Raw genomic sequence first — 10525 nt, 5'->3', positions numbered from 1 at the left:
GACAGCTAGAAAGCGGGCAATTAGGAGCAGCTGTCTCCTAGCAACTGAAACCTCGTAATGACAGCCAAATCTGCCTTAGGCTGAAATATTTTCCCTCAACTGCATCAGGTTATAACCTTCCACCACTTATGAGAAGTAAATTAAATGCGGCCTGACTGCTAAAAAGGCCATGATCGCTTACTGTTAAGATATGTGATTGGACAAAATTGCAGTTTAATTAAAAATGCAAATATTGGCCAGCTATCAAACCTGGCGGCCACACACTGTGTATGACACACATACATAACAAACTGGGATTGAGAGTGAACGCCAAGGTATTTTAAAACAACCCTCATGAAATATGTTGATGCCTCAAAGCTGGAAAATAAACTGCTTGAAGGTAACCATTTTAACATGGAGTTTCTCTTGCTCATTTAATGGAATAGCAAGCCTCCATTAAGCCAACCAACCAATCTTTTCTTGTTAGAGAAAAGTCCTGGAGGAATCTCATTCTTCACTTGCAAAGAAGTCTTGCACATTTCTCTCCTTTATTTTTTTTAATCATACAATACTTATAAGACTATTTCAAGGTGAAGTATGTTTTTTTTTTCATACAAAGGTACCTTTGCAGCATTTTATTGGCTGGGAGCACACAGAACCCCTGATTATTTTCTTGCCTGAGTAGGTGCACAGTACAATATTTCTGGCTACTACAACTTTACCTGGAAGAATCCTAAGAATAAAAATTAGTGTGTTAACTATAAATTAATTATATTTTTATGGCAGGTTGATAAAGTATTTTGTTTATTTATTTCCCTTACTGGGAATAATAATCACCTATCTTTTTGAGATATCCTCTGTTATAAAAACAGTTACACTATAATTGTTACAGTAAACAGAACCAATTGCAACTACCGGTAATTAAAATTTAAAAGGCTTTGAGGAACAAAAGGGTTGTAGTTTGAATTTGCAAATACTAGGTACTGTAGATACATTTAGAATTTTATAATTGCTTAGTGTTACTTTTATTGGGACTGCAAATGTGTCATTGATGTTACGTAATTCTAACTTCTAATTAATTTTTATTTTATTGTGTCTAAGCCTGTTGTAGATATTAGAGTAAAGGTGAAATTGATTGACTAAATCTTTGTAGGTATTTTTGTAACGGCTTTTTCTATAAAATGCCCTCTTCCTGGCAAGCATTCATCTACCTTTGTTTTTTCAGGGGCACTTAGAGAAGGCCTCCAATCGCAGGATTTAGATATGGGCAAGATGGTCTTACAGGTAAATGAACCCTGAAGTAGATAAACAAGGTTTCGGATGGTGTTTGTACCACATATGGAACTGTAAACTAACTAAATGTCCTTTAACCTAACATAGAAACCCAGCCCATGTAATTAGTTTATGGTTTAAGATATTATGCAAATCCATTCAGTAAGCTATGGGTAAGCAGGCCATACAGATGCAACCCTTGAGTTAGAATTCCAGAATGCACTGTTCTAGAAAATCAGCGAAGCAGATAAGTTCAGGCAAAGCTACTTGGAAAAGGAAGGGTAGGTGCACTAGACTAATATAAAAGACTTGAGCTGTGTTTGTCGATGCACTGACCCACAAATTGGCCAACTATATTTTAGCCCAGTGTGTATTGGGGTGAATTCAGTCTCTGTGGTTAGTTCAGTGTTCTGTGCAATCCTAAAAAGTGAATTCATTGATAAACTATGGTGTGCGAGCATAGTTTGTTCAATTTTTGGTCATGGAAAAATTTTATATGCAAAAGCTCAACTATTCTGTCCTGAACATACTCAGTTGTGCTGTCTTGCATTGGGATAAGGTTGTATTCCTTTTCTAATGTCACAGAAGATCATGACTACTCTCTGGGCCACATCCTGATGGTTGATTGGGATGTCCCCACCTCTCCACAAACTGTGACCTAACCAGCTGTGGGCTCCCTCCTCCCTTCCTCCTGCGCTGCCCTTTAAAGTAGGCAATCTGCCTTAATCCTCAACCCAGTAAGGGAAAGGAGGGAGAATGACGGAGAGAGAGCAAATGAGCACGAAGCAGACACAAGGGGGAAATCTGGTTACTTTCTGAAAAGCCCCTGTAGTGAAAGCAAGAGGTGCATCTGGGGACTGGTACTCCCTTTTCATGAGGCCATTAGCTTTTAAGTTGGCCCTCCCTCCCCATCTGGGGAGAAATACTAAAATAATGGAGATCCTTCCTTGCACAGTGGAGAGATAATCAATCTGAACTGTAGAATTCTTTTGGAAATTTACACATCTTCTCCTTCTCCTTTACACAACCAACCTGCAAGATGTCTAAGTCGGAGTGCAACGGAGGACGTGAGTAACCCCACGTTGATATGTTTTGTTATAGGAGTAAGAGTATGGACAGATGGAGATTTTATAGGGCAGCCTACGCATATCGAATTAGAAGCATGTATTGGACAGCATCCTCTAGGGCTTGTTCCAAAAATTAGTAGAACTGATTAGTAGTGGGTGTTCAAATAAACAGGTTTGTTGGACTCAATAAAGGATGGGCAATTGTAGTCCTACTGTTAGAAGATTGGACAGAACTTTGATGCTACAATGGCTGTTTGAAATAAAATCCTGTCACTCTAGTAAAGAAGTTAAAGTAAGGCATTTGTGGCACAGTTTGAGATTGGAATGGTACCGGAATAACAGAAGTGTATAGATTCAATAGTAAAATCAATAAGGGATATACACTGGGACAGAAATGCAAGAGAAACTTATAAATAGATTGACCTCATAGAGGCCTTCAGCTTGCATTAGTTTTCTGGCTGAAGCATGCTGTATTGTATTTTTCATTAACTGCTTCTCTTTTTTCAGAATTTTTTTTAAAGAGGAGATTAAGTTATTTTGCCGCTTCACTCACACTTAGACACAAATTTTAAATAAGATGATGGGGTCCTACTGAATTCCTTCTGTCTCTTGTCTGTCTGAATTCCTTCTGACTCTTCCTTTGCAGCATTGGGCTCTCCAGAGGCACCACCCCAATCAGCAGCCGAGGCTTTTGTGGCAGCATCAGGCCAGGCCATAGCATGGACGCTTACGAGTGGGGGTTCAGATACTTTGGGCTCTACTGGCAGCCTTGTTCAGAAGAAGCGTCAGCAGAACAAGCATAAGACCCAGGGCTCCAACGTGGTGCACCGTTCACCACGAGCCCTCTTCTGTCTACGTTTGAACAATCCCATCCGCAGAGCTGCTATCAGCATAGTAGAGTGGAAGTATCCTAAATTTGCAAATTAGGAAAGGAAGAAATGAGGGTGGGGGAAAAATTCCTGTTTGATACCTTAACTTGAATGTCTTCCAGACCTTTTGACATCCTCATCCTTATGACAATCTTTGCTAATTGTGTGGCCTTAGGAGTCTATATTCCTTTTCCAGAAGATGATTCCAATGTCTCCAACCACAACTTGGTGAGTGCCTTTCCTCAAGTTATGAGTGGAAAGAAAGTAGATGTATGAGCAGTGAGAAGAGTGTATGAACTTAATTTATGAAGCATGGACTTTGCACATCAGACTAAAGATCTGAGTTCCTTTATAAGGGTTACCGATTTGTACACCTTGTTCCATCTTTGGTGATAGGGGGAGAAATTTTAGCCCCCTCAGAGAAGGCTCGCAATCTGGGAGTCCTCCTGGATACGCGGCTTAGTTTAGAAGAACACCTGACGGCCGTGACCAGGGGGGCCTTTTACCAGGTTCGCCTGGTACGCCAGTTGCGCCCCTTCCTGGATCGGGATGCTCTGTGCACAGTCACTCATGCCCTCGTCCTTTCTCGCCTGGACTACTGCAATGCTCTCTACATGGGGCTGCCCTTGAAGAGCACCCGGAGGCTTCAGCTGGTCCAGAATGCGGCCGTGCGGGTTGTCATGGGGGTACCTAGGTCCTCCCATGTCACACCCCTTTTAGGCGGCCTGCACTGGTTGATGGTTGTTTTCCGGGTGCGATTCAAGGTATTAATTATGACCTTTAAAGCGCTCCATGGCTTAGGCCCAGGGTACCTGCGAGACCACCTACTGCCACCAGTAGCCTCCCACCGTCCAGTACGATCCCACAGAGTTGGCCTCTTCAGGGTGCCATCGGCCAAGCAGTGTCGGCTGGTGACCCCCAGGGGGAGAGCCTTCTCTGTGGGAGCGCCTTCCCTCTGGAATGAGCTCCCACGGAGCTCCGCATAATCCCTGACCTCCGGTCCTTCCGACGCGCCCTAAAAAGTTGGCTTTTCCAGCAAGCCAGCCAGGCCTGTTAATGTTAATGTTAATGTTAATTTATTTTAAATGTACTATTTCTTTTAAAAAAAAAAATCGGTTTGGTCTTTTTGGAATTGGGTTTAATCTTTTTTTAACTTTTGTGATGTGTGTTTTTAATGTTGTACGCCGCCCTGAGTCCTTTGGAGAAGGGCGGCATATAAATCCAAATAAACCTAAACCTAAACCTAAAGTGTAGAATTGAGAAGTGCCTCTGGAAGGCCTCTGGAGTCTGAAAAATTGCTGCTAAGCAGACAGTACTGTGTTAGAGGGATCAATAGACACCCAAAGACAGATTCCTGCAAATTTAGGAAGCCTGACTTTGACTTCTGCTTCCTGGTTCTAACGCTACTGTGTTAACTATAATTTCTTCCCAAAAATCCTGCATAACAGCCTCTTCACTCCTTTCTTAATGGTTCCATCGTTACCTCTTGATTTCTGCTCAAGGCAATACCTTAATACTAATTAAAACTATTATCTCCTAATAGGCATTAATCTACCCATGTGACTCATGGCAACTGAGGTGACAGTTTCCCTCTCCACTGCCAAATCAGATCAAAATCTTAATTATGGTAATAGATTAGCATAAAAATACAAATTTTAAAACTAATATATAGTTTTAGTTATGCAAGTATCTAAAAAAAGGAATTTTTATATTTAATGTTTTTATCCTTTTTATAGTTTTTAAAAGATTCATTTTAGATTTTATTTTTTTTATAATATCGTGATTTTAAAAATGTTTTAACCTTGTTTATGTCATATTTTTTGTTTTTAAAATTGTATTTTTTATGCTGATCTACAAGTGTCATAAATATTTGAGTTGACCCCATTGCACATACCACTCTGGCTCTGGTCACTCTAACCAAAAGCTTTCAAATGCAGCTGTTCATCTGCTTATTGCAGCTGGGGTCAACACTAGAGTTGGAATAAACTCTAGAACTCTCAACTTCCTTGGAATAAATCCCAAATAATCCATTGACAGAAACTGGAGGTGGTGACTGCTTGTCTCTCTGAGGCAAAATTCAGAAACACCTGTAAGGTCAAGCACAGTCTAATTTCCTTATCTGTTTTTTTTTTTGGGGGGGGGGGTGTATGTGTGTCTTAAGCATGAAAAGTTGTGCAATTCATATAACATTTGGTGAAAGGAGAGGTATTTCATAAATTATGATGTCAAGGCAGAATTGGTTCTAAGCAATTAGTTTGGTACTAGGTGAAAAGTGAGCATTAATTGGTACAGAAGGCTGTAGGAAAAGAATATGGAAAGAATAGGCAGTGTCCTGTGCTGCAGACCTATGCTTCTTTTTTGCTATGTGTTATGCTTCCCTAATTTTGGATGCTAGGATCTGGGCAATTTTGCAAGATGTGTTTCTGTGTGTACAGATGTCCAGCATGCTGTGCTTCTATCATTTGTGTCTTCAGTATATGCCTCTCTTCTTTCCTAGCAGGTTCGGTAAAGCACTCGTGGTGGTGTTGAACTGAAATAGTGTTAATCCAGATAAATCCTTGTCGTTTTTCCGTGACTGGAATTTCCAGTCCTTTTCAGTAAGAGTTTCCTGGAACCTACAATTTGGATCTCATAAATGGATGTCTTAGGGACAGCTCTGATTTTGGACTATTTGTCAACACACTTGGTTTCAAAATACAGAATACAAGTATAACTCGGTATTCCTGCTACTATTCCTCCCAATTCTACAGGAACAAGTGGAATATGTTTTTCTCATCATCTTCACAGTGGAAACTTTCCTCAAGATCCTTGCCTATGGTCTGGTCATGCATCCTAGCGCCTATATTCGCAATGGCTGGAATCTTCTTGATTTTGTCATTGTTGTAGTGGGGTGAGTTTTTTAAAACAATATTTATTTTATTTAGTATATGTGTTTTACTCACGGTGGTCTGATTCTTCAATATAATTTCCAAGTGAATCATCTGTTAATATAAAAGAAAGAAAAATCTATGGATACATTGAAAAAAATCTAGCTTTAACTTAAGTGGAAAGAAATAGAGTAGGCAGTACAAGTAAGGATGTACAGTAGAACAGAAAGTAAAATCCTGTCCTGAGTGACTTTTTGTGACTTAAAGCATTGCAGAGGAAAATGTGTTTGTTATCCGAGTATTATAATTGGAAAAATGCAGCTATCATGATTTTTCCTCCTATTACATTTTCAGAGTGAAACATGCCATTATTTCATAAGAGGCAATGGAGCTGTCTGAATTTTTCTTCTGATGAGGGAAGAAACAGAGTGGCTTTAATTTAAATAGTATAATGGCTTTAATTTAAAAAGAAGGTTTCTTCATCACTTTGTATTACTTGTAATACTGAAATTAGGTTTATGCATGAACTTTAACACTACATAAACACCATATTACTTGCCTCTTGAAACTGAGGTGACACATGTATATATTTTGTATACATCTTGTTTAACAGACTCTGAAGCAAATTGTCCATTGGACTGTATTAATTTTTTTAAAACATGGGCATAGACCAGGAGAAGCAAAAAGGGGCATTTAGGATTGTCATTTGGCATTAGGTTTAAAGAACATTTTTAAAGGGTGGGAGAAACTAGAACTGGAAAAATGTACAATAGCTTTACTGTGCAATTCTTCACTGACTGGAGGCAGGGTCCCACATCAAACTCTAGATCACATTGTGATCGGCTGTAAGCTGGGGGCATAGCCCATCCAGTGTCCATTTTTTTCATGTAAACGGTGCTGCACTTCAATGGTTAGATGGCCTAGATGTTGGCATCTGAATATAGATCTTTTTAACTATCATACTTTATTGTGTTTTTTATAATCTAGGAAAAATCTTTATATTGCAAGTCCATGCACGATATGCCATACGCTAAATAAGTTAATACAGTAGTTTGTCAAACATTTCTAACACTCAATTGTTTAGATGATAGTAGAATCATTTAAAAATGATTTGATTCTGACTGAAATACACCACCTACTCTTAACCTAACTTCCCCCTACTTGAAATGTCTCCAAAATGTGACCTTAGCTCCCAAAATTCTTTAATGAGCAAAGCCATTGGTAGGAATTCTGGAATTTAAAGTTAACAGATCTTGAGTTACCTAGGTGGAGGATACCGTTTGTATAAGATATCCTAGTGATTTCAGAATGCTAGTGAATGGAAACTTGGTCCATCATCCTGAAATCAATCTTCCCCTGCCTTGTCTTGTCCTTTGTTTTCCCTATAGTCTCTTCAGTGTGATTCTGGAACAAGTCTCCCACAAGCCTGGGGACGCCCATCACATGAGTGGGAAGCCGGGTGGCTTTGATGTCAAAGCCCTGCGAGCTTTTCGTGTCCTGCGACCTCTGCGTCTGGTCTCTGGTGTCCCTAGTAAGCATCTCCTGTACTCATGCTTCTCAGATATATGCCTATGAGGGAAAGACTGAATAGGGAAAAAAAAGTCTCTTAGTATGCACTTATATGTTGTGAGGCTAAACTCTGCTGACATGTTGACTGTCTCTTATATGACTGCACATTATGAACTTAATTATATATGATTGTTTTATTGCTGCTGATTGCACAATAATCATACTATACTTTTTGTTATATCTTATTAAACACAGAGGCTGTTACCTCTGTTACCACTGTTATCCCTACGATACTTTTTCAAGAGGCAACTAGACTTTTTGTCAGGTTTTCCAACTCATTTGTTATTGTTCTACAATACAATTTAAGATCACGTTCCAGCTGATAATAATTCTTCTGTACTACATCAGAGATACTGAATCACATAGAACTAGACACGTATATAGGACTATGTGTAGGCTTATATGCTGGTGCATTGCAGAGCCTGAAGTGCTTTCCACTTAATCATGGCTGTTCTTGATGCAAGCTGTGTACTTCCTGTTCAGGGCCACATGACCCTGTTACTTTGCCATTCTGACTCCACACTGTATCTTATTATTAGTGATGCATAGCACACGGTTGGGTTTGCTATTCTCTGCATCACTACATGATAAATTCTAATGAACTACCTTGATGATGATGATATATATGAAGTTTAATTAGGTGATCTAAAAACAATTGACTTCCATGTTTTCCACAAATCTGCATTGTGGAAGGGCAATATTTCCCAACTGGGTCAACTTTAACATGGGTGGATTTTAACAAGGGAATTCTGGGAGTTGAGTTCCACCCATCTTAAAGTTGCCAAAGTTAGTAAACCCTGTGCTAGGGGAAAAGAGAAATCCTTCTATTCAGCCCTGTATTTCTGAGATGGGCCAGTTGAAATTGAACCCTTCATGCTGGAAGATGTTCTTGTGCTCCGAAAAGCTGGTGTTGTATCCTAAACATTTCTGTGTTATAGGTCTGCATATTGTCTTGAATTCTATCATGAAAGCCATGGTGCCCCTTCTGCACATAGCACTACTTGTTCTTTTTGTCATCATCATCTATGCCATCATTGGCTTGGAGCTCTTCATTGGTCGTATGCATAAGACCTGCTTCATCATTGATTCAGGTCAGGTATAATTCACCAAGTATAGCACAAGTTTGTCAGATCTATGTTTTAAAAACTCCAGATTATATAAAATGACAGGCAAAATGTGGTTTTCAGAATACCCTTCATGGCATCCTTTGGTCATCTGTATTTTTACTGCCCGGTAACCCTAGGCAGGAGAACTTCACCACTTTCAAAAATAATAATAATTTGAAAGTTAGTTCTGTTCAAATATGAAATAACTGGAGGAAACAGTTCTGCTTTATCCTTGTAGAATAGGGTACAGTATTTGAATAAATTTTCTGAAATGCAAGTTTTGGTTGGAAAGTAATCATTTTGAAGATTATGAAAGATTTTTGTAACACATCTTTTCCTACTGGTTTGAAGAATTTTCCATTTTGTTTGAAAGATCTTTCCAAGATAAGTCATACGTCCTAATCATGTGCCTAGATTTAAAAAGCGGTATGCTATAAACTGACCGAAAGTAGTAATGGAATTATATGTGGAACATATACTACAATGTGTAAACTGATTGAAAATATTAATAGAATTAACATGCTGATTATATATGATTATGTATCAATGTTTTATACTTAGATGTATTCTATGAGTTTGGGGGGGGGGGAGCGCCTGCCACACTTTGCAACTGCCAAAATTTGTATACCTTTCCATCTACCTTTTCCCTTATAAATGTTAAAAAAACCAATAAAATTCTTAAAAAAAAAAAGCGGTATGCTAATACATTTTTAGGTTGGATTTAGCGAAATAACAGAAATTGTAAGTCAATTTTATTCATGTGCCTACTTTGGGTGGCCTAGGGCTATAGGGTGGGGAGATTTATAAGCTATTTTAGCATACTTTGGAAGTTGATTCAGCTCAGCAATAAATCTGTTAGATTATCTTGTTTCTCTAATCACTGTGATTCATCTTCTACTTGTTGTAGATCTGGAGGCTGAAGAAGACCCGTCACCTTGTGCTTTTTCTGGACACGGTCGGGAATGCACAGTAAACAATAGCGAATGTCGTGGCAAGTGGGATGGACCCAATGGTGGAATCACCAATTTTGACAACTTCTTTTTTGCCATGCTTACTGTCTTCCAATGCATTACCATGGAAGGTTGGACTGATGTTTTGTACTGGGTAAGTTATGGCCTTCTGGGCAAAGGAACAGAACGCTCCGCTGTTCATACTTCCTTGTAGTAATTCATACAATTCAGCCTCTCTTGATGTATGATTCCTTAAGTATTTTTTTTGTTTGATTATTCCAGATGCAAGATGCAGTGGGTCATGAACTACCGTGGGTTTATTTTGTCAGCCTTGTCATCTTTGGCTCTTTCTTTGTGCTTAATTTGGTTTTGGGTGTGTTAAGTGGGTAAGTCAGATTTGGAACATTGGACATGTGACCAGAATATATTCCTCTTCCTTGATAGAGAAAAAAAGCATGTAAACTAAGGTTTACACATCTGCTTAAATTGCTCAAACATATATATTTTTTTATATTTGTGCCTGGTTTGCCTAATCTATCCTATTTTTGTTAAATATGAATCAAGGGCAAAGAATTGCAGAAAGCATTGTCTGGAACTCTTGCCTTTTGAATTTTTTATTCAGATTTCAGCAAATATGGCTTACACATTTTCAAGTCTAGCCATGAGAGATGGAATGTGGTTCTGTGTACTTTAGCATTTTTAGAACAGCCTTCTTCCTCATTAGAAAAACCCTAAAGGATCTAGAATAAAAAGGAAAAACAGTTGAAAAAATAAGTAACAGGTAATGTCCCATGTTCTCATCATCTAATTAAACATGAGATATATGAAGGAAGAGGTCAGGAAAAA

The 10525-nt window shown here is 38.8% G+C and overlaps 1 protein-coding gene across 1 annotated transcript in view; it reads left to right on the top strand.

Moving 5' to 3' along the window:
* Window positions 1-263: 263 nt before the first annotated feature.
* The window catches only part of CACNA1F (calcium voltage-gated channel subunit alpha1 F), a 71134-nt gene continuing 60872 nt past the window's right edge, over window positions 264-10525 (top strand). Inside the window, exons 1-10 of the mRNA XM_081967959.1 lie at window positions 264-379; window positions 1205-1263; window positions 2291-2318; window positions 2965-3223; window positions 3310-3415; window positions 5938-6077; window positions 7443-7585; window positions 8562-8714; window positions 9637-9833; window positions 9962-10065. Of these exons, the coding sequence (XP_081824085.1) occupies window positions 334-379; window positions 1205-1263; window positions 2291-2318; window positions 2965-3223; window positions 3310-3415; window positions 5938-6077; window positions 7443-7585; window positions 8562-8714; window positions 9637-9833; window positions 9962-10065 (1235 nt within the window). The 5' untranslated portion in view covers window positions 264-333. The remainder of the gene's footprint in view (window positions 380-1204; window positions 1264-2290; window positions 2319-2964; window positions 3224-3309; window positions 3416-5937; window positions 6078-7442; window positions 7586-8561; window positions 8715-9636; window positions 9834-9961; window positions 10066-10525) is intronic.

The sequence above is a fragment of the Natrix helvetica genome (genome assembly GCF_964273705.1).
Source record: "Natrix helvetica genome assembly, chromosome: 1".
NCBI lineage: Eukaryota > Metazoa > Chordata > Lepidosauria > Squamata > Natricidae > Natrix > Natrix helvetica.
Note: the sequence above shows the minus strand (reverse complement) of the source record. Positions and strands in the feature narration are given on the sequence as shown.